At 40.4% G+C, this 25,004-nt stretch overlaps 1 protein-coding gene across 2 annotated transcripts; it reads left to right on the top strand.

Annotated features, from left to right (window-relative positions):
- Positions 1-1,015: 1,015 nt before the first annotated feature.
- Positions 1,016-24,654, top strand: YWHAZ (tyrosine 3-monooxygenase/tryptophan 5-monooxygenase activation protein zeta). 2 transcript variants are annotated; one of them, XM_084864598.1, is made up of 6 exons: positions 1,016-1,482; positions 3,968-4,272; positions 20,208-20,331; positions 21,251-21,414; positions 21,493-21,588; positions 22,620-24,654. In XM_084864598.1, the coding sequence occupies exons 2-6, from the start codon at positions 3,979-3,981 to the stop codon at positions 22,677-22,679; spliced, it is 738 nt and encodes a 245-aa protein (XP_084720724.1). In that variant the 5' UTR covers positions 1,016-1,482; positions 3,968-3,978; the 3' UTR covers positions 22,680-24,654. The 2 variants fall into 2 exon arrangements, with proteins under 2 accessions (XP_084720724.1, XP_084720725.1); XM_084864599.1 differs by lacking the exon at positions 1,016-1,482 and adding an exon at positions 1,800-1,936.
- Positions 24,655-25,004: the final 350 nt, after the last annotated feature.

The following is a 25,004-nucleotide window of genomic DNA, read 5'->3' as shown; positions in this document are numbered from 1 at the left end:
GTTCTATTTGGGTATTCAAACCTAACCGGCGAGAAATGAGTCAGTCCCCGGTGATCATCACCCCAAACCCTCCATCAAGAAAGCGGTCCTGCCAAAACCGGTTTGACTCAGTGGATAGAGCGTCGGCCTGTGGACTGAAGGGTCCCAGGTTCGATTCCGGTGAGGGGCATGTGCCTTGGTTTCGGGCACATCCCCAGTGCGGGGTGTGCAGGAGGCAGCTGATGGATGATTCTTTCTCATTGATGTTTCTAACTCTCCCTCTCCCTTCCTCTCTGTGGGAAATCAATAAAATATATTTTTTTAAAAAAGAAAGAAAGCGGTCCGTTCCGCTCGCCTGGAGAAGGCTTTCGGAAAGGGGCGGTGTCTCCTCCTCCCCGGCGCACCCCCGCCCCCTCCGCTCCCCGGATCCCTCAGTCTCACCCCCACTGCGCGCCCACCCATTGTCCCCTCGCAGCTGTCACTGCGCGCAGATCCCGAGCTCCCCGATTGGAAAACCGTCCCGTCACTCAGCCCACACGCCGCCGGGCCGGACGCCCCACTCCCCACTCCCAGCCTTAAATGGTCTAAGGCCGGTTCCGGGAGCCGCAGGTAGGGCCGCGCGGCGGGCGGGAGGGAGGGAGGAAGGGCGGGGCCGCGCGCCCAGATCTGTCCTCCCGGAGCGGGGAGGGGCGCGGGCAGGGATGGGGGGTGGGGGGTGGGGAGCTTGCCACATGGCCCCTCCCTCCCTCCCTGGACAGGACCGCACCCTGGCGCCCCCCCTCCCCCCTCCCCAAGTCCCGATCATAATGCCCAGCTGCGGGCGTCCTGGGGGGTCAGTCACCGCCGCGAAGCACCGAGGGCGGGCTGGGCGGGGCGGGCCGGGCCGGGCCGCGGGGAGGGGGGCGGGGTGGGGGCTGTGAAAGGTCCCGGATGTTGCCGAACCAGAGCCCCTACTAGAGGGAGTGACTGCCCGGCGCAGGCGCGGGCGCAGGCCGGCCCGGGAAGCTGGGGTGGGGGCGGGGAGACGTTTCCTCTCTCGCAGGTCGAGACTAAGTGAGGCCGGCGGAGGCTGCCGGGGCTCGAGGGGGAAGACGAATTCGGGGGGACGTGGTGGGGCTAGGGGAGAAGGCGTTCCCTGCCCCGGCGCCCTTGTGGGGCCGGAGAGCTCGGAGGCTGAGCGGGGCGGCAGGAGGGCCGGGAGCGGGCGAGGGAGGACCCGCGCTCCTCCGTGCTCGCCCTCTAGCGCGGGGAGCGGCGGTTGCGCTGGGCCCCCGGGCCTGTGGGCACCAATCAACGGTTGCCATAGCAGCGTTTGACGTCATCGTGCGTGTGGTGCCCCTGCTGCCGGGGCTGGTGATTGGAGGAAACCCCGTGTCTGCGGAGCGGCTGTAGCCTGTGAGCAGCGAGATCTGGGGACAGAGTCTCAGCCTCGCCGCGCTGCCGCCAGAGACTGCTGAGTCCCCGTCCGCCCGCCGCCGCCGCCGCCACCCACTCCGGCCGCAGGTAAGGCGCCGGCCGCCGCGCCCTCGCCCCCACTCCTCCTGTCCCGGACCCGCTCCCGAGAGCGCGGGGCCGCCCCGCTCCCCATCCCCTCGGCCCCGCTCGCCCGGAGGCAGCGGGAGGCGCCGGGCTGAGGCGGAGTCTCCAGGCGGAGACGGGCGGCGGCTTTCCTTCCGCTGGACCCGGGCGGGCGGGCGGGCGGGCGGCTAGCGGCGGCCTCGGGCTACCCGCTTCCGGATCGGCGCCTCGGCCCCGATCGGCGGCCCGTTCCTGGGTCCCTTCCGGGGGGAGGGGGGTAGGCTAGGCGCCTACACGCGAGGTCCCCGGGGACCTGCCCGGACGCACCACCGCGGCCGCGATCCGTTCCTCCCGCCGCCGCCCGGGGCCTCCGGAGCCCCTTCCCCCTCGCGCCCGCTCCCCCTGCGGCCCGGAGGCGCGGCGCGGGGCCGTGGCGCAGGTGAGGCCGCCCCCTCCCCGGCCCCCCGCCCGCCCGCCCGCTCCTCGGCGCAGCCTCGGCGCCCCGCCCTCCCCCATCCATCCGGGCGGCGGCCGGGCCGGGCCTGGGGACCTGGTCCCGAGCCGAGGCCGCCCGGGGCGCCCGCCAGGTGGACGGTGAGGCCGCGCTCCGGCTGGGGCTCGCCCGGCACCCAGAGCCGAATTTCCTGGGTTCCGATCGGGGGCGGGGGCCCCCCTCGAATATTCGGGGTGGGGGATGGGAGCGGCCCTTTCTTCGGGCGGATGGGGGCTCGGGGCCAGGTAGGGGGGGAGAGGATGGGCTGGACGGCGGGCGGCCCCCTCGCTCGCCCGCGGGGCCTCGGGCCGGACCCGGAGGGTCCCGGCGCCGCGGGGCGGGGAAGCGGAGCGTAACAGCCGGGGCGCCGGCGGCCTGGGTGTGGCGCCGCCCCCTCCCCCACCGGCCGCAGCTGTCGGCCCCGCCGCCCGGAGCCCCGCGGTGTCGGGTGGCGCGGGCGACGCCGGCGGGAGAGCGGGGTGTGTCCGGGGCCGGGGGCCGGGGGCCGGCGGCTGCGGGCGGCCTCTGCCCCGGGGTGGGCGGCGGCTCCCGGGTGCCAGGGCGCGGGCGCCGCTCCTCCCTCCGGCGCCGGCGGGAGGCTGGGCGCCCTGACACGGATCCGCCATGACAAAGGGAGAGCGGGGGACGCGTGCGGAGGCACCGGCTTGGGCGGAGCCAGGAGGGGCGGCTGCGCCGGGAGCCGCGGCGGCCGCCGGTTTTCCGTTCGCCCGGCCGGACGTGCCGCGGCGGTTAAGGGTTAAATGGGTGCGGCGGGGCGGGGGCCCGGCGGCTCTGGGAGGAGCCCGGCCACTTCCCCTTGGGCCCGGGCGGCGGCCGAGAGGCACCTTTAGGCGGGTTTGGGGTACGATTTCGTTAGAAGCAGCATTCATCGGGGAGCCTTTCTGAGTTCCTAAGGGGAAAATGGGTGATTTTGAGAAACGTGGGTAGGGGTTTGAAGGAGGTTGTGCGATCACAGATTTTAAATAGCTTTTCAAACGGAACCACTCTACCTTGCATCCAAGCTGATTGCTTGTATGAATACTGGGGACCTGTTCCCGATTTTATTTAGTTTTTAAGTATTGTAGGATTTTCCCGGGAAGGTAAAAAAATACGATGTTGGAAAGTCAGTTCCCATAGTGAGTGATAAAATCGTTTCTTCTATGGGATCACTATGTTTTTATTACCTTTTTGTGTTGTTTTGGCACTTTTCAAAAGGACTTCTTTAAGGAAAAGTATAACGAGTGTAGATTGAAAAGTCTAGGGAGCTTTAAGATGAGAAAGAATTAGATAGGAAGTCATGGTAAGGACAGCTAAAGTGATAATTAATTTTAACTATTAAAACAGAATGAAGTAATTCTATATTTAAACTGGAACAATAACATCAGAACCCTGGTCACCCTGGAAGCACTTAATATGTAAATCTTAGTGTTCACAGTAAAACATCCTGAAAAGAAATTAGTATCATGAAAGTAAAAAAACATGAATTACACATTAAACTGATAAGTAGGAGAAATGTATTGTTCTTCATGGGCAGTGTTTTCACTAAAGAAAAGCTGCTTAATTTTTGATTACTTAGTGATATTGGAGACTGGAGTTGAAATTTTGGCCAAGATAAGGGTTGATTTTTAAGATGGCCTCTGTGCTTTGACCTTATGTGAAATTAGGATCTGAACAAAAATACAGTAATTTTAATTTTGCTGAACTGATGTTAATGGCTTTAAATTTCCCTCTGTGTGCCATTTTTTGTTTTTCTATTCTGATCAGTATGTGTGATGTGGGTGTCTGCATTAAATTGCTCCAGTGAAAAATCTTCCATAGGCAATCTAACATAGTCAGTTAAATTTGAGGTGTTAAGTACAGATTATTTTTTTAAAACAAAAGGTATAATTTTGAGTCTGTTAATTTTGATGGAAAAAATATCTAAATGCTTCTCTCTCTCTCTCTCTCTCTCTCTTTTTTTTCTTCTTTTTTCTGCAGAACATCCAGTCATGGATAAAAATGAGCTGGTGCAGAAGGCCAAACTGGCCGAGCAGGCTGAGCGATATGATGACATGGCAGCCTGCATGAAATCTGTAACTGAGCAAGGAGCTGAATTATCCAATGAGGAGAGGAATCTTCTCTCAGTTGCTTATAAAAATGTTGTAGGAGCCCGTAGGTCATCTTGGAGGGTCGTCTCAAGTATTGAGCAAAAGACAGAAGGTGCTGAGAAAAAACAGCAGATGGCTCGAGAATACAGAGAAAAAATTGAGACCGAGCTAAGAGATATCTGCAATGATGTCCTGGTGAGAATCAAACATTCACTCTAGCCTCACTATACTATAGGGTTCCTATTAATTATGATACTGTTAATTTTTTTTTTCTTTTAAAAATTGAGTGTTCTAAATTTGAAGTCTTTATAGTGACACACTAAAAGATGTTAAAAAAAAAAAAAAAACAAGTGTAGTTAAGTTTGCATGAAATAAATGCAATAATTTCAGTTACTCCAAAGAGACTATAAAATAGACTGTGGTAGTTTTTTTTTGTTGTTGTTTTTTTTTTTTCTTCACTAATTGAAAAGTTTGCTACTATTACCATTTCAGTTATGGTTGGAATATTGTAGTTCTAGAGCTGATTTTTTTAAAAACGTACATGTGGCTATAATAGCTTTACATATGTTGGTGTTTTTTTAATTCTCACCAGAGGATTTTTTTTATTATTATTTTTATTTTAGAGAGGGGGGAACATGTATGTGATAGAGAAACATGAATTGGTTGCCTCCTATACATGCCCCGACTGGGGATTGAACTCCATACCTAGGTATGTGCCCTGACCAGAAATTGAACCCACAACCTTTGGCTGTACTGGGGACAATGCTCTAAACAACAGAGCCGCTTGGCCAGGGCTACATATCTTGCTTTTATATAAAAGTAATAATAGACTCAGTGTAGATATATTACCTACCTTCCCTGGGTTGGCCACCATAATGTTAATATGAGTCAGCCATGCAGAAAGCACTAGCTTCAGTTGCTTTTGCCTCTTGCTGAATTTGTGTTGGAATTCAACTTTGAACACTGACAACCACAATAAAAGGTTAAAGTGGTTTTGCTAAATGATTACCCTTATATAATTAATAGGACTTTAGGTTACACATTGGGTCTCAGTATGGTATGTGTTTCTCGGGACAGGTTACTGAATCGGGCTCAGTATGGAAATCAGATGCAGTACTTACTATTTGTATCTTATTCATGGAAGAACTACTATAATGAACACTATAAGCTTTTGCTAAAGTTGTGATGATGATATGATTTTACACTAGTCTTTAGTTGCTAGTGGAATAGTTTCACTTCCTAAATTATGAGTACTTTTCTCAAATGGTCTTTTTAAAGAACAATATTTTTTATCTTAATTAACATGGGCTCGTGTATCTGCCTTGGGTACATTTTTTTATGCTTTTATTTGAAATCTTTACATTGATAGCTGTCATTTCTGAGATGAGAAAATTCCATGAATTATCAAGGCTAAATGACAGTGCCTTTCTTATGATTGATTTATCTTATTGCAAAGGTAATGTTTAAAATTTAATAATAATCATGGTTTTCTACAATAAAAAATGTGTTGGGCATTTTCTCCCTTGCTCTCTTTACTATTAACTAGTTAGTATCTGTGTACATGTTACTGAATTTTATTTATTCTGGGGTTTTCCTCCAATTACTACATCTGCTAGATCAAGTCATTTTTATTTTGGTTTCAAAGGGTTTGTTACAAGTAGGATTAAAGGGGGATGTAACATTTACCTTCTAACAAGCTTATTGCTATTCCATTTACATAGGCATTTGCATATTTTCCACACTGAAAGTATAATAGCTCTTGTCGAGGTGAGGATTTTCCTAGGAAAAGCCTGTAGCAGTTTTAATATATTTTATTGATTTTGTACAGAGAGAAAGGGAGAGAGATAGAGAGTTAGAAACATCGATGAGAGAAAGTCATCGATCAGCTGCCTCCTGCACACCCCCTACTGGGGATGTGCCCGCAACCAAGGTACATGCCCTTGACCGGAATCGAACCCGGGTCCCTTCAGTCCCCAAGCTGACGCTCTATCCATTGAGCCAAACCGGTTTTGGCACCTGTAGCCGTTTTAATTATGTTATCAAGAAAAGTATTGCATAGGATCAGTGGGTGAGAATAAGACAATTTCTAAATAGCTCTTTGTTGATAAGATTATTAAGAGGGTTTGGTACTGGTCACTACCCTTATTCTTCAGAATAGCACAGACTTCGCCCCAAGTTTGACTGAAATTTGCGCTTTGAAAGTTTAGATAAAGGAAAGTTTAATGCCTTTACCATACAAAAGGCTCTGAAAATGATAAACGAGCTTTTGCTTCCAGCCCTGGTCTTTTCATGAGAAAAACTCTTGAAGAGCTCTTTGTATAGCTCATGCCTCCTCACCTATAGTAGAGACACTCAAGCTTTTAAGTAAATGAGCAAAGGGTTTCTTTTGGAAAAGAGCTACTATTTTTAACTTGGAAAATTTTATATTTACAGATAATGTGGGTTTTTACAAGCAGATTTCTTGACAGGTAACGTTGACTCTGGAAACATCTTACATAAAATTCTTGCTCCTTTCTAATAAAATAGAATAATAAAATATAGCAAAACCGATATTTCTCCCAGAAAAAAACCATCTTTGAGCTGATGAACTTGATGTTTGGTTAAAATGTGCTTTAATTATACACTGCATGCCCCCTTCCTGGGGATGGAGCCCAAAACCCCAGCATGTGCCCTAACCAGGAATACAGTTGGCAACCTTTTGGTGCACAGAACAGTGCTCAACCAACTGAGCCACACCAGCCAGGGCTGCTTTAATTATATTTTAAAATCTTAATATAATAAATTATTATTGTATTACGTTTTCTGAACTTATTTATGTATGAGAAAAATAAGCAGGTAAATGCTCTTTCAGAATTAGTGTTATTCGCTGATGGTGTCATTGATGAACCAGTTCATTGTACTGTTGAGCACCTAGCTAAGAAAATACCCTCTTTCTTCCCATAAAAATCTTCCCATAAAAAAGTTTTTCTGAAATGAAAAGCTCTTTAGTCCATTATTAATTGTTACTACCATTCTGTTCATGTGCATTTATCAAGTGTTTAATATACTAAGCAGACAAAGTAGGAACTATGTTACTTTGTACAAGAGTTGAAGAACATTACTGGGAGAAATGGTCACTGGCATATTCTTCCAACATGGACTTCTCTTTATGTAAAAGAACTTGGGGCTCTTCTCTTGCATTGTTAATTTGAAGTTGCATTATGTGAACTAATGCAATCTGCCTTTCCTGCCAGATCATAGACCAATTAGGGGAGGTCTTGGTAGTAGGGGAGGAATTTAACACTAGTAGTCCCTAATAGCTTTTCTGCATAAATCCACAAAAAGAAGCCAAAGTTTAGGTAGTTTAGTCTTGACCGATGAGATGAAAAACAAAATTACAAAAGACATATTAGGAAACCTGATTCACCAAGAAGAGGTTAGTGGTGTAAAAAGAGTTCCATATTTTGAGTCAGACCAACTTTTTACCATGTAATAGCTTATTGGCCTAAGTAAATCCCTCAGTCCTCTGAGAAAACTGAACTCAATTAAATGCAACTAATATCAATCCCCAACCCCAAAAGGATTGTTGTGGAGAATAATAATCAGGTAAAGAAAGCCCTTGACTACCTTCTTGGCCCTGTTTATCTCAGATTGGGGATTTTGTTTAAAAGTAGTGACAGCAATATGAGCCTGCCTATAATAGTATAGGGGTCTCTTAACTCAAATCCAAGCATGCAATATAAAAAATCGAAGAAGCCTTAAAAACTTTAAGGCAAAGAATGGTTTCCGGAAATCTCCTTTCTAGGAGGTGAAGCAGTAAAATAGTCTAATATTTTAATATTCAGCAACAATAGTTGAGTAATAGTAATGGTGATTCCCATTTTATCTTGCTTCTCTGCGTTTTTATTTGCCCAGGGCCGTTTTAAGATGATGCTGGACACTTGTTTTTACCTCCCGCCCACAGAACTACCATTTAGCAGGAGCATGCTAGGGAACCAGGCACCTTTTGGGTCCTTCCTAGTCTGTGTATATTAAAATGTATCTTGAACTTTAAAAACTACTGTATGGAGTTGTAAACCAAAAATCATTAGGCAGTTCATTTGTTAGATTAAGGGCTTCTCAAAAGAATGCTATAGTGTTAGACTTATCTTTATGACTAAAGCATTTTCACAGTAATTACTAAGTATTCCACTGGTGTGTTTTGTACAGTTGAGAAGTCTGGGGTATAGGAAGTGGAAATGAAGGAATGAGAATGAAAAAATAGATGTTTGCTATTGGTGGGAAGGGGAAAAAGAACCAACAAGTTGGTTATCTTTTTTTTTTTTTCAGTATAACAATATATAATAATAAAGGCATAATATGCTAATTAGTATAACAATTTGTAATATAAAGACATAATATGCTAATTAGACCAGCCAACCTTCCAGCTGCGAGGGAAGCCTAGGTCCCAGGTGTCAGTTCTAGTAAGAGGTGCAGATGACCTGGAGATGTTTGGTGATTATTAGATGAGCTATGAAGATAATTAAAAGTGAACTAGGAGGAAGAGTTTAAGGATTAGAAATTGGAATTAAGAGTGAAAAACTTGACTAATGACTCAAGTATATAAAGAACAAGGACACTTTTGAAATAATGATTCAACTTTTAATCTACCCAAAAAAAGAGAAAGACATTGTAAGCCCATTTTTAAAGACCAGTTCTTTGAATATGTATAGATACAAAGTTTGGAAATACTTTGCTAAGCCACCCCTTAAGTATGTCTTTGGTAAAATTTTCTAAAAAGCCATTTGAGTTTGCATAGTGGAGTGAGAACTTGTATACTTAAGTAGTTCAGAATCCTAGAAATATGTAGTTTATTCTAATCCTTTAGTTGTTTGTCCAACCCAAGTGATTTGTGTGTGATTCTCCTTTTTAAAAATGTATTTTTTGTAAAACATTCAACATACAGCATTTAAGTAACAGCATTTTATGTTGTTATAGCCTGTATAATGGCATAGTTTTGGAAACAAATCATCAGACTCTTAAATGAGGATGTTACCATTAATAGAAGCTGGAGGGGTTATAGAGAGTAGCTGGAAAATCTATTCTCAAGCCCTTAGCCCAAGTAATGGTCATCAGTGTTTTCCTAGGAATGAAGAAACTAGTGTAAGCCAGGCTCTCACATGAAATTTTGTTATTTCAACAAATTAAGTGAAGGTTTTATAAAAGATTTACTGCATTTTGTTGTTACTTGGAATTTGGATTTTAACCTATGAGAGACTTAAGGGTTTTTTTTGTTGTTGTTTTTTTAACCCATGAATATAATACCGATTTTCAAATCTGGTAAGTAGTCCTAGCACATAAAGTGGGCAGGAGCCCCGTGTAGGAGGTAGTTCTGCATTTATAATATGGAACTAATGGTTATTGGGGCACTGACATACACTTGATCACATGTTTTTTATTTCAAAATAGTTGTTCTTTAGCACATTTAATATTGAAGGTGTGTGTGTGTGTGTGTGTGTGTGTGTGTGTGTGTGTGAAATAAGTGTTTTCTGATCAGTACGTTAAGAAACTTGTCCATTAAAATTTTAATGTCTTAGAATGTTGTTTTCTGTTCTTTGCTTTGCTTTGTTTTTCTAGAATTCCTGAGATCCTTATTGTGGTTTCATATTGGTTCCCATTATACCGGTTTTCCATTGCGAATAAACACTGCTCTTTAGAGGATTTAGAATTGCTGTCAATTTCAGTATGCTGAAAACCTGGGTTCATCTTTTGAAAATACCTGTCCTTTCTAACTACCTAATTTTAGCACATTTTCTAGACTTAATTAAAATGACATCTTGGACTCAACTTGGACTTCATTTTTTTATTATAAGTTATTGCTGTGTTAATTATACAATATCATTGGTCCTCAACTTTTTACATTCATGTTGATAACTCATGTATGATAGACTCCCATGGGCAGCACCAGGATTATTTGTCATTCCCATTATAGTAGGAGTAGTTTTACAACCCTTACTTTCCCACTCAAAAGCATATTGGCAAGAAAGTAATATTGTCAGAATAAATATAATCAAATTTATTGGACAAAAGCTACATTGTAAATCTTTTACTGCTTCTGGTTGCTTATTCACTCAGACTTGATATGCTCTATGCTGCATTCAGCTCTTAATTCTTATCTTTCACTAAATAACTGCTTTCCCATCTGCTCAGTCTTCTCCCAAATTCCCTACAGACAAAGCCTTTGGCTGTAGTTTGGTGTTCTCACTGTCCACACAAGCCATTGCTAATTCCCATCTTTATGGCATGGGGGTTCCTGCTTTTTTTACTCTTAGAACTTGAATCTTGATGTCTTAAGTTTTCAACTGTAGAGGGTGGTTTCATTCCTTCGTTCTCCTTGAAAACAGGATCTTTAACAGTTGATATTGAATTTGTAAAGTTCACTGAAGGAATAGGATATGCTTAATATTTTTTAGGTAATACAAATTTGAATTAGGCTTGGGAGGAATAGTGTGTTTAGCCATCACATCTCAATAGTTCCCATTGTACTAGGTACATTTCTGTGCAACGGTCAATTTCCATTTGTTCTTTGGTGAATAATTCCCTGAAATGATGAACAGCTGATACCTTTGTGAAAAGTGCTGTACAGTAGCAGTTGTCATTTGTCATTTACTTATTAGACTTGCATTTTTCTGTTAAGGTATAATGTGCATAAGTTATAACATGCTATAAAAAGTCATCTTGGCAGAGTCCACTAATTTCTTGCTATTGACGTTCTTTTGCTATAGTGTGGATTTTGGAGGCAGCAAAGCATATCTGAGAATATGATCCTATATGGCATGGGCAATGTTTGTTTATAATGCACTAGTACGCATATAAGCATTTGTGAGTTTCTTTGACAGAATTTGTTGTAAGCTTCCCTCCTTTCCCAAATAAAAGTATATTTAATAGTGGCATTAGCATAGGTAGGATGGAAAGGTAATTAAGTACATTCACTCAGTGTGCTCAATTTTTGCTATTTACTTACATATTAATTGACTTGGACATTAGAAAAGTCAGAAACATTTTATAGTTGAGGTTAATTTCCATATTGCAAACAAGTTTTGGGATTTAGGAGTTTTTTAAATTAGCAATATTACCAAGGAGAACCCAGTGATGAGTTGAATGTATCTCATCTCAGCGATTACTAATTTTTCTGAGAAAGACCTATTTCTCTTATTGATCCAAGATTTATGAACTGTCAGCTCAAATTTTTGCCAAAGGTATAGAAGGGACCTACTTGGAACACATTCATCCTGGGGACACTTATATTTATTTATTTATTTATTATTTTTTAAAAACATGTTTTATTGATTTTTTTTTTTTTTAGAGAGGAAGGGGGAGAGATGGAAACATCAATGAGAAAGAAACATCATTTGGCAGCCTTTTGCACGCCCCCTACTGGGAATCCAGCCTGCATCCTGGGCATGTGCCTTGACTGGGAATCAAACCAGTAAGACCTCTTGGTTCATGGGTCAACACTTAACCACTGAGCACACCAGCTGGGCCAAAACACATTACTTTTTAAAGTTGACAGTTGAGGACAGTATTATATATGAAGGATGTAATAGAACAGGCAAGTTCTCAATTCAGTAAATTATTGAATATTTTACTACCATGTTTGGAAATATAACATCCCAAAGTGATCATGCTTTTTGTTAAGAGTAGTGCCTTTTCCTCCAGTTTCACTTTTGGTGGTTTTCATCTGATTAAAAGGGGATTATCATCAGACTGTTAATTGTGACACAGGAATACGACTAACTAAAACTAGACTGTGTAGTGCTGCTTTAAAGGGTGATAAAACCTATCACAGGCTATGGAGACATTTTGGGTTTGAAATTTTAATTCATTTTTGTGACTTTGGACAAGTTATTGCATCTTCCACTTCACAGTGCAAGTGGTTTAGGATGTTTTGAGCATTATTGAGTTAACACACTCCTGGTGATATTAAGTAGTAAATATTCTTTCCTTTTATACCTTTGCAATATCACTTCAGTGTAACTTATTAATTTTGATATTTAAGAATTTTAATAAGCTGCTTAAATCTGTACTTTTAACATTTATTGATCACCTATTTTATGGGTCCTGTACATAAAATATTAAAACAAAACAAAACAAAAAAAACCTTTAAAAACATCTTCACAACCTAGAGAGGAAAATAGGCATGTACACAAATAATATCCTATATAATAAGGAGCTAGTATGCTAATTAGAGCTGATAGTGGAAAGACCCTCCTGAATGACCAGTGGGCAGGGCCAGTGAGCCTGTGCCACCAGACCAGCAATGTTGGTCCCAGCGCCCGCCCTTCTGCAGAGGTGGCGGGAGAGGCAGTAGTGCTGGTCTGGTCCTGGCACCACACCTTCTGCGGGGGAGTGGGCCTAAGTCGTGGTTGGACATCCCCCAAGTGCTCCTGGGTTGCCAGAGGGATGTCTGACTGCCAGCTTAGGCCCAATCCTTCCCCACCCCAGGGATCGAGCTCCCAAGGGGTCCAAGACTGCAAGAGGGCTCAGGCCGGAATGAGGAGACACCCCCCTCCCCCCAACCGAGTGCACAAATTTTCGTGCACCACGCCTCTAGTAACAGAATAAAGAGGAAAGGCACTACTACATGTTGGTCGAATATGGATGAGCTGCTCTTCAATCTTTTTTTTAAAAACGGCTGATAAAAATCTAGTCCCATTAGGGAGTTTATACATAATATGCCATGTGCAAGTTACAAACCTATCAAGAATGATGTTTTGAACAAACCACCACCCCCCTCTCCCCCCCAAAAAAATGCAAACACCAAAGAACAAATGAGAATTATAATGAAATTTTAGGCTGGCTTTAACAAATTCCTTAAACACCAGGGATAATATATCTTGGCTTTATCATATTTGTTTTTTTTGTGTGTGTTTTTTTTTTAAAGATCTGTTATTGGGAAATGCAGTAGTTAAGTGATTGGTCAGTCTTTTATGATTTCATCTCTAAAGTTAAGCAGCACAGTTTCTTCATATCTATATGATCTTATCACTCACAGAATACTTAAATACTTTACTGTCTTATGCAAACATTGTACAAGAAGGTGAGTTTGGAGTCAAAATGTCTGCTAATACCCACTAAATTAGTTCTTTACACCACCTGAGTTTCAGCAATTTTGATGGAGCATTTTTTTAATTGGTTGAAAGCGAAGGATGGTTACAGTTGAAGGAAAGGAAGCCATTGTAGCCACAAGGGGGAGTAAGAGATTAATTTCCAAATTGATGGGCCCCTATTGCAACAAAAATACTAGTTTGCATTTGTTTTAGAATTTTAAGAAATCTAAGAAAAATAAAAGGCCTCGTGGCTTTACAGAATAAAGTGAAAGTTCTAGGAAATTTCTCTTTGTGCACAAGGGAATTGTGCAATAGAATTGGAATTAAATTTCCTATTTAGGATATTATTAAAAATGCCATCTATGGGGCAGTTTTTGAGTTTACTTGGATAATAAAATAAATTGAGGGTTGAACTTTATAGAATCATTGAATTTTAGGTTTGAAAGAGCATCCAGCCTAGCTTTTTCATTTTTAAAGGTCAGGAAACTGAAGCTCAGAGGTTTCAGTGATTTCCATTAGGTCATGCTGTAAGCCTAATAATTTCTGTCCCTGTGGTTGTATTCACTTGGTTATAGGTTAAAACAAAGTATATACTCTGCTATGGTGTATGGGTTTTAGGAGTGATGGGTTGGGGGCTGTCAGAATAACTGGACTTTAATTAAAAGGCATGGCACAGTTTTAGACTATATTTTAGGGTTCTTGAATGAAAATAATAAGATTTACATTTGAGGCCCCTTGTGTTTCTTGCCAAATTTTAATCACCAGCATTTTTTATGCATAGTTTGTATGAAAGAGTATCGGTTTCTTACCTAATTACTCTGCATCTGTTGTGTTCATGGAAGAGGGCCATGGTAGTACAATCTGAGGCAGGAATGGGTTATGGAGGCCTTGGCCTTTCGACTCATTTTTGGTGAGGTCAAATTAAAGGAGACTGTTAACCTCAGCCGTAGTTTTAAATTGCATCCATAAATGTCTCATTAGTGGTTGATTGCTTTGATATTCCAGGGCTATTAACTATTGCTCATGACATTTTATGTATACTTTGTGAAAATTAAATTTAACACCACTATTCATTTTGAAATAATTTAAAAATTTTTAAATGGAGGTTAATTAGTTTATAAAATAAGCTATATAACCTATGGAATTTATTCACAAATTATGCCACTTTAATTATGGTTAAGAATTCAATCCAGAATCACACTTTGCATTTCATTGCCCTCCTTGCTCTCTCTTATTCTGGGTCAGTTTTTCAGTCTTTGCCATTCACGATTTTGATACTTTTTAAAACGGTACTGGCCAGTTATTTTGTAGAATGTCCCTAAATGTATGTCTGGCGATTCTTAATGATTAAATTCAGATGGTACATAGTGGGGAAGAATTCCTGGAAATGATATTGGGCCCTCCTTGGTGCATCATATTAGGAGACACATGATATTTTCTTGTTACTCAACCATTTAGATAGGACATTAGGTATCCCAACTCCGTAACTTGTCATTTTCTTTGAAATATATTTTTCATTAGTTGGTTTTTATGTATATTCTAATTGGCAAGCCCAAATGACAGCACACAGTCCAGTTATTTGAGTGCATGGCTGGAAGTGACCATTCTTTAAATAAATGTATGGACAGTCCCCAAACTTAACAATGGTTCTAGTTAATGATTTTTTAACTTGATGGTGGTGTAAAAGTGATACGCATTAAGTAGAAACCACACTTCGAATGTTGAATTTTGATCTTTTCCCAGGCTAGTGATGTGCAATACTCTGTAATAAGCTGGGCATCAGCAGCCAGCCACAGCTCCCAGTCAGGCACAAGAACACGAGAGTGAACAACCTCGTACTCTACAGGATGTACTATCGCCAACATTTTTTGGATATTGCGTTCTGATAGGCTAGGCTAAACTGATTTTTCGGTAGGTTAAATATATTAAGTGCATTTTGAACTTAACTATATCTTTCAACTTGTGTTGGTTTATTAGGATGTAACCCCATTGTGTTAGGGAGCATCTGTATGAACACTTTATAATATGTAGTTTCTTTGAGTTTAATCCAAGGACTCAGTCTATAAATTCTGATTCCTATTAAGAAAAAGTGACCTTAATTTTTATTTTTTAATTCTCATCTGGGAATATGTATTTTTATTGATTTTTAGGGACACACACACACTCCCCTGTTGCCTTCCATATGCGCCCCGACCTGGATCGAACCCACAGCCTTTTGGTGTATGGGATGACACTTCAGGGTGTGACCTTGAATTTAAAAAAAAAATCTAAGGGATGGGTTGGCAGATGTTGAGTGTATTAGAGAAGGTTTCCTGGAATAAAATTGGAAGGGGGATTTTGAAATTAGTGCTATAGTGAGAAGAAGATTGATGAGGTTGCAGGTTGTGATTTTGCTCCTACCACGCCTCTTGGTAATATATTTCCAAATTCCAGAGCTCCTGACTTGCAAATTTACTCTGTTTTGCTGCGTCAGACTACCCTCCCACCCTATTATCTCTGATGGATGTTTGTCTCCCTTAAGCTTCCTTCTCCAGGGTTATTACAGAGAAACCTGGAACCTTATCCAGTATTAGGATGTACCTAGCCTGCTCCTTGGCTGCTGTTTCTGAATATGTACTTTGAGCAGTTTCTTAAGTCTTCTGAGAAGCAGAATATTGAGTATTTTTTATTAACATACAGTATCAATTTCAGTAATCATTATCATGTTTTGTCTTAACTATTTCGAAGTTTGTTAAGATGATGAACACTTGATAGTCTTGAGCATGCTGACCTAAGATTTTCATCCTCTCTTAAGATCATTCTGAGTTTTCTGTTATATTTAAATGAAGCAGTTCAAATTATACATCTATTATAATTCAACCTTGGACTTAATATTTAAATGCCTAATATGTGCAAAATGTGTCTTTAAGGAGCCAGTAAATAGATTAAGAATGCATATGTATGTGAAAAGTTAAAGGTGCAAAATCATAATTTTATTTTAAGTTATACTTCATCTGAATAGTAAAACTAACATAGGATATAAAGTAAAAAATTAAAACTCTCTTGACATTTCACCACCTCAGAGGTAGTAATCTCTCTCAGGCCTTTTTGTATCCTGGAAATTTGCATTCTATCTTTGAAGAATGTACATGAGTAGGATCACAGACAGGCTATCCTGTCATGTTACTTTAAGGAAGAGAAATGGTATTTGTGATTAATGATAAGATTTAAGCTTTGAAACAAAAATACGAATTTTGGAAAACCTGATCTTGTCAGCTTTCTAGAAAAAATTTATGAGTATAATGTGATCTTAGGACCAAAAACTTTTAAACCATAAACATGGAGCATTTGTTGTTGTTACTAAGTTTTTTTTGCAGGAAAGTAAATAGTTGGTTCAGGAATTTGATTCAGATTGGACTGTTGATAGCACTTCTTGTTCTGTTCTAAATGCTTTTATATATTTACTCATTTAATCTTCACAATCACTTTATGAGTTGTATCTATGACTATTAATCTCCCTTTTATAGATGAGAACCCTTGGCCTTTCCGACTAGGTGGCCTATTCCAAGCTTGGACCATTCATACAAGTTTTTGAATATTGAGCAGATATCTTGCCTCTTGCTGAACTTTAGTCTTATCTTCTGGAGCCATTCATATAATAGTCTTTCCATCTTAATGATAGTTTCTAGTTCCTCATTATTCTTGCTTGCTTTCCTTAGAAACTCTTCAGTTTGAAAATGCCTGTCTTGATACATTATAAAAACAATATACTCTAGATTAGTTCTCATTAGCCCAGTGTGAAACTTAATCATTTTCCTTAACTTTCTAATTTTATTAATATCTTGGAGTCACACTAGCCTTTTTTGTAGGCACATCACCCTATTGAAACAGAAAATGTAACATGGTAGCACAGGTCAGGTTGCCTAGTTGGAATTGTATCTTCACAAGTTAGCTGTGGTTTTAAACACATTACATTGTCTTTTATAAGATGTGGATCGTTGCAGTTTGTACCTTATAGGTAAGGTTATGGAAGGATCAAATAATCCATATAAAATGTTTAATTGAGGTGTCAAAAATGTCATGTTTATTATTGAAATGATATGATTATTTTCTTCATTTGCTTATCGTATTAACAAACCAGTCAATGTTTTAGTGACTTAAAACAAGGATATGTTCTTGTGATTCTTTGGCTTGCCTGGACTCTTGGCCAGTTCTTTACATTGTATTGGCTGAGGTCACTTATTGCTCTGCATTCAGCCAGGGCGAAATAACTGAGTGGCTTCGTTTAACATCCTGACTGGAGCTGCCTTGGCCTGTCTCTCCCTCCAGAAGGGTACTTTTTGTATCTGGCCCAGGGCTCCAAGAGAGCCAAGGGGGAATTTGTCAGTCCTCAGGGGTAGGCCCAGAACTGGAACAGCAGTCATTTCCACCACGTTCTGTTGGTCTGAGCAAGTCAGCAAAGTAAGCCTAGACTCTGGGGGAAGGAGAGAAATGTTACCTCTTGACAGGTGAATGAGTGGCATACGTGAGCAGGTTGACAGGAGTTGGCTGAGGCCATCTTTGGAGACAGTAAACCACAATTTTGTTCTTTCATAACTAGTAGTTTTCTGAACCAACGTGTTAGTCCCTTTAAATTTAATCTTTAATCCAGTCTTTCTTGCTTTTTATTTTTTACATCTTTTTTAAAAAATATATTTTATTGATTTTTCACAGAGAGGAAGAGAGAGGGATAGAGAGTTAGAAACATCGATGAGACAGAATCATCGATTAGCCGCCTCCCTCACACCCCCTACCGGAGATGTGCCCGCAATCATGGTACATGCCCTTGACCGGAATGAACCCGGGACCCTTCAGTCCGCAGGCCGAAGCTCTATCCACTGAGCCAAACCAGTTTCAACTATTTTTTAAATCTTAATAGTTCTCTTAGCTTTATGTTTTCAGAAGATTTGATAGACAAAAGTATGCCATTTATCCTTTCTTGGCTTATTTTTTATCAGCTTTATTGAGATAACATAGATATATGAAGAATTGCACGTATTTTTTTTTTTTTTTTTAAGACTTTTTAAAATTGGTTTTGAGGTAGAGAGGAAGGGAAAGGGAGAGTGAGAAACAGCGATGTGAGAGTGAAACATCAGTTGGCTGCCTCCTGCATGCCCCCCCACTGGGGGATCAAGCCTGCAACTGAGGCATGTGCCTTGATTGGGAATCAAACCCACAACCATTTGATGCACAGGAAGTTGCCCAACCAGCTGAGCAACACTGGCTGGGACAGAACTGCACATATTTAATATTGCAATTTGATGTTTGCTTTCTTGATTTTTGTTTTTGTTTTTGTTTTCAGTTACAGTTTATACTTAATATTATTTTGTATTAGTTTCAGACAAAGTGGAGTCCTGTTTTCCCCTGGCCTACTCACCCATCTCCCTCCCCCCATCCCTGCCAATCCCTTCAACTTAGTGTAGTCAGCATTTCACTAGAAAATTTGCCACCATTGATACTTGGTCCTTTTGCTCTATCATTAGGCCAATAAGCAGCCTGACTATTGTTATATCATTTTCTTGTTACTTCTAGGTTCCAGTTAATAGCTTTAAAATTATTTTTTTTAAATATAATTTATTGATATTTCACAGAGAGGAAGGGAGAGGGATAGAGAGAAACATCAATGAGAAACATTGGTGAGATAGAAACATCGATCAGCTGCCTCTTGCACACCCCCTACTGGGGATGTGCCCGCAACCAAGGTACAAGCCCTTGACCGGAATCGAACCTGGGACCTTTCAGTCCGCAGGCCCACGCTCTATCAACTGAGCCAAACTGGTTTCGGCAGCTTTAAAGTTATTTTTGTTGTTACTGTTTTTATCAGATGTAATAACTAACTTAGTGTTCACCTGGAGAGAAGAGGTGCTTACCTACTATTTTTAAAATTCTCTGTATGAGTTTATCTTTGTGTAAAATAAAATTTTTTAGGGATACAGAAGTTACTAAAGAGGTGAATTACTAATTCTCATGACATTGATTGGCAATTTTTCTAATAACTTATAGTTTCTGATGTTTATGTTAAATTAACATTTACATCTTAAGTGATTTACCATTATCTAACTGCAGGATTGTGGCCTGCCTGTTTACATATGTCAAGTGGATTAAAGTAATTGAAAAGTGAAGGACATGACTAGGCAGTGTTATTCTTAGTTTCGGTTGTCTTTCCTGCTAGACCACTTATTCACAAACTAGAGACTGTCTTGCTTGCTCACCATTATATTCTCAGTGCCTAGCACAGTGTCATTTAAAATGTTTTTGGAGAAGAAGTGAATGTAAAATGTGAGATAGGAATGCCTAGGTAGAGGCATAATCGCAGAGGACTTAGGTTACCTTCATTCCTGTTTCTATAATACAGTAGCAGTTTAGTCTTATTGCCAACTTGGCCATTACCCACTTCATCTATCTTATTAGCTAAAAATCAAAGGTTTACTCTTCGGAACTGTAATTTTCATAATTCTACTGCTCTCTTTAGTTAGGAAAATTAAAACTTTTACTTTGAACATTTTTACCTGTTGTGTGAAGTATTACTTGAGTATATTCTTAGTAAATGAAGTTAATGTTCTGTTTCCTCTGTCATGAAGTCTGGTAGATTCTATTACATTATTAGTTTCTGCATAAATCATAATTCCTTCAGAGTCCCAAAACATTCATCTCATGTGTTTTGTTTTGTTTGTTTGTTTTCCATTCTATCATGACCACCTTGAAAATGGAAATTTTGCCAGCAATGTGGACTATCATTGAAACATGCAGTCTTTTTTGGCATGTAAATAGCACTGTGGGAGAGGTGGAAGGGTAGAAGGGTGGTTATTCAAATGTATAAACCTTAAATAATAAACGTACACTAACTTCAAATTTCAAGTGTTGCTTTCTAAAGCATTCAGCTTTTAAAGCCACAAATTCATGAGCCTACTGCATTCAACAATTGTATTATTGATGATGACTCTATTAAAGTTTTATAACTTAGGCTGTGTGTGCTCTTAAATGCAGGATTCTTCAGTTTTGTAAATGTTTTATTCTTATTATGACTTTCTTTTCTTCCCCAAGTCTCTCTTGGAAAAGTTCTTGATCCCCAATGCTTCACAAGCAGAGAGCAAAGTCTTCTATTTGAAAATGAAAGGCGACTACTACCGTTACTTGGCTGAGGTTGCTGCTGGGGATGACAAGAAAGGTATGCTTTATTTTTTAACCTGTATTTAAAAAAAAAATCTGGAAGTGGTCTTTTTCTAAAGTGCAAGCAGTTTTTTTGTTTTTTTAAATATATCTTCATTGGTTTCAGAGAGGAAGGTAGAGGGAAAGATAGAAACATCAATGATGAGAGAGAATCATTGATTGGCTGTCTCCTGCACATCCCCCAGTGGGGATCAAGCCATATGCCCTTGACCGGAATCAAACATGGGACCCTTCAGTCCACAGGCTGATGCTTTATCCACTGAACCAAACCAGCTAGGGCTGTTTTTATTTTTTTTAATTGCTTAGAGCAGTGGTTGGCTAACTGAGGCTCGTGAACCACGTGTGGCTCTTTGGCTCTTGAGTATTCTAATGCCACTTCAAAATAGACTCGCCCCGGCTGAAAACCGGCTTCTGCACATGGGCCACAAAGTTTCAGTTGCACTATACATGGTTTTTTGTGGAAGAGCCACACTCAAGGGGCCAAAGAGCCCCAAGTGGCTCATGAGCTGCAGTTTGCCGACCACTAGCTTAGAGCATTAAATGAAGGACAGTAATGCACTTTTTTCTTTTTTTTTTTTTTTAGTCCTGAGAATATAAACTGCCTAATACTGGTATTCTAAAATTGCTGCTGGCTGAAAAGCCAATTTTGTGCCTAGGAGTGTTTCCTCGGTTTTAAGAAATAGCGATCACAGCATAACTATAGAGCACTGTAAACTATAATAAAATATACTGAGATGATTAGAGTCTTGACATTGACTGATAGTTAGTGTGGTATCCCAGGAGCAGCTTATTTTTTAAAAAGAACCTCATTCAGTTAAGGTTACTACAAGTTGATATTTCATAGGATATTTCGTTGGATATTGAGGGATGAAGATGAAGTACAAGTTTTATTAATATATTTGTGTTTTATTACCCAGGGATTGTGGACCAGTCACAACAAGCATATCAAGAAGCTTTTGAAATTAGCAAAAAGGAAATGCAACCAACACATCCTATCCGATTGGGTCTGGCCCTTAACTTCTCTGTGTTCTATTATGAGATTCTGAACTCCCCGGAGAAAGCCTGCTCTCTTGCAAAGACGGTATGTATTTTACCTGTTATGTGGAAATATAGTGATCTTTAATATTTGAGCACTGAAATGTACTTTTTTAAATCATAGGCTTTTGATGAAGCCATTGCTGAACTTGATACATTAAGTGAAGAGTCATACAAAGACAGCACACTAATAATGCAGTTACTGAGAGACAACTTGACAGTAAGTACATAGTTAATAGTTAATGTGTTTGATGAGATTGTTGTTTTATATTGTAGATTACTATAAGGAATATTTCTATCCTTTTTTTAATATTAAAAGAAAAGGTCCTATCTGCTGTTAAAACTGAAATGTTACAAAGACTTAAAAATATTCAGTTTCTCCCTCACCCGTGTTTCTCAGTGGTTAAAGCATCAGCCTGTAGACCGAATTGTGGATTCAATTCCTAGTCTAGGGCGTGTTACCTGGGTTGCAGGTTCATTCCCTGACCCCAGTCGGGGTGTGTGCAGGGGGCAACCAACCAACCAACTAAGCTGCCCAGCTAGTGTGGCTCAGTGCTTGAGTGTCAACCTATGAACCAGGGTTTGATTTCTAGTTGCGTGTTCAATCCCCAGTTTAGGGCATGCAGGAGGCAGCTTGGTCAATAACTCTTCTAAAATTATAGCATAGTAATAAGACTTAAAAAAATTACTAATATTTCAAGCACCTGAAATAATTTTTTCATCTGCTAAAAAACTAACACTGATGAAAAAAATTAATAGAATCCATTATTCTTGCCACTATGGAACAACTCAGTTTTTCCTCTTAAAAGATTTGGTTCTGACCATGCTGGTTGGTGTTTAGCTATTTATTTTGAATTAAACAAATTTATAAAGGTATGTTTTTATAAGCTAAAAATACTAAAAAAGCTAAACTTGTATTTTTACTTTGTATCCTGGCTCTTGAATTTCATGGGGTGTGGGATTCTTTCGGAGTAGGAGTGTAAGTTTTAAAGGGGAAAGTGCCTGTGCATAAGCCCAGTTAGATATTCTCATTTAGTTGCACTAAATGTATCCATCCATCTGCCATTGGAGCTATTCGGACAATCTGATATTCTGATCATTATTGATGCTTAGTGTTTCTATGATTTCTTCTACTTTCTTTACTTTCTAGGAATAACCATGAATTTCTTACATTTGACTTTACTTGAAGACATATCTGTTAATACTTTTTTCAAACTGAAACATGCTAAAAATCTTTCTTTCTTTTACCAGTTGTGGACATCAGATACCCAAGGAGATGAAGCTGAAGCAGGAGAAGGAGGAGAAAATTAACCGGCCTTCAAACTTTTGTCTGCCTCATTCTAAAATTTACACAGTAGACCATTTGTCATCCATGCTGTCCCACAAATAGTTTTTTGTTTACGATTTATGACAGGTTTATGTTACTTCTATTTGAATTTCTATATTTCCCATGTGGTTTTTATGTTTAATATTAGGGGAGTAGAGCCAGTTAACATTTAGGGAGTTACGTTTTCATCTTGAGGTGGCCAATATGGGGATGTGGAATTTTTATACGAGTTATAAATGTTTGGTATAGTACTTTTGGTACATTGTGGCTTCACAGGGCCAGTGTTAAAATTGCTTCCATGTCTAAGCAAAGAAAACTGCCTACATATTGGTTTGTCCTGGTGGGGAATAAAAGGGATAATTGGTTCCAGTCACAGGTGTAGTAGTCGTGGGTACTTTAAGTTTTGGAGCACTTAGAGTGCTGTGTTAGAAGTGGATATCCATGGGTAGTCCATGTTGAACCACGTGTGTATCTGTGGAACACTCAGTCTCAGTGCGCACTCCTTCGACTACACTGCAGAGTGTTCCTTTAGTTGTGACCCAATTAACTCTGGATAAGGGCAGAAATGGTTCACATTCCATTATTTGTAAAGTTACCTGCTGTTTGCTTTCATTATTTTTGCTACACTCATTTTATTTGTATTTAAATGTTTTAGGCAACCTAAGAACAAATGTACAAGTAAAGATGCAGTAAAATGAATTGCTTGGTATCCATTACTTTATGTATATCAAGCATAGCAGTAAAACAAAAAACCCATGTATTTAACTTTTTTTAGGTTTTTTTTTTTTTTTTTTTTGCTTTTGTGATTTTTTTTTTTTTTTTTTTTTTTTTTTTTTTTTTTTGATACTTGCCTAACATGCATGTGCTGTAAAAATAGTTAACAGGGAAATAACTTGAGATGATGGCTAGCTTTGTTTAATGTCTTATGAAATTTTCATGAACAATCTAAGCATAATTGTTAAGAACACGTGTATTAAGTTCATGTAAGTGGAATAAAAGTTTTATGAATGGACTTTTCAACTACTTCTCTACAGCTTTTCATGTAAATTAGTCTTTTGGTTCTGAAATTTCTCTAAAGGAAATTGTACATTTTTGGAAATTTATTCTTTATTCCCTCTTGGCAGCTAATGGGCTTTTACCAAGTTTAAATACAAAGTTTATCATAAGAAAATACTACTAACAGAACTACTGTTCCCAACCACGTCCCATACTCCCCATCCTTCCCGCCCCCCAAACTCCCTGAGAAAAAGGTGTTGGGCTTGTTTGTTTTCAGAGGTTTGGGGACTGATTGGAAAAAATAATATGTTCCATTTAAAATTTTAGTATATGGCATTTTCTAACTTGGAAGCCACAATGTTCTCGGCCCATCATGACATTGGGTAGCATTAACTGTAAGTTTTGTGCTTCCAAATTGCTTTTGTTTGTAAGAATTTCTTGATACTCTTACAACCTGCCTTCACCTTTGATCCTTTATTCTTTCTATTTGTCAGGTGCACACAGGATTATCTTTTTCAGCCTTCTGTCTGTCACCAACCATTATTACTTGGTGGCCATGTACTTGGAAAAAAGGCCGCATGATCTTTCTGGCTCCACTCAATGTCTAAGGATACCCTGCTTCCTTTGCTTGCATCCCATAAACTATTTCCCTCATCCTATTTACTGCAGCAAATGTCTCCTTGTTTTATCTCCCTGTGAAACTCTACCTATCTGGAATGGTCTGTCATTGGCTGCCTTTCAAATCTTCCTCTCTTCTTTAAATAATGGGGCTAAGTTATACCCAAAGCTCGCCCTACAGACTATTTCCTAAGTACCTTGCAAACACCAAATAAAAATACCATTTTAAAAGAGGTGTATTTTTTCTTTTAGAATGTAAGCTCCTCAAGAGCAGGGACAATGTTTTCTTGTATGTTCTATTGTGCCTAGTACACTGTAAATGCTCAATAAATATTGATGATGGGAGGCAGTGAGTCTTGATGATAAGGGGGAGAAATCGAAATCCCAAATAGTGTTTTGTTGCTTGTTTTATTATGACCTCAGTTTAATCAGGAACTATCAGCCCTTTGGACAATTGTCCCAAATATTACATTCAAATAAAAGTGCAATGGAGCCCTTGGGGTCTTTCCAGGGAAAAAAGATTTAAAGAATTTGGAACAACAATGCATTTTCACTCAGCTCTTTTTAAATTTTTTCCTGACTTCCCAGGCCAAGGACATGAAATAACCATAGCTTAGAATTTAGCTAGACTGAGAAGATGGATCTCATTGAAGTATAAGTAAAATCTAAAGCTTGTCACATTTGCCTGTTTATAT

This window comes from Pipistrellus hanaki (genome assembly GCF_964339955.1).
Source record: "Pipistrellus hanaki genome assembly, chromosome: 17".
In the NCBI taxonomy this organism is placed as follows: Eukaryota; Metazoa; Chordata; class Mammalia; order Chiroptera; family Vespertilionidae; genus Pipistrellus; species Pipistrellus hanaki.
The sequence above is the reverse complement of the archived record's forward strand: the minus strand, read 5'-3'. Positions and strand labels throughout refer to the sequence as shown.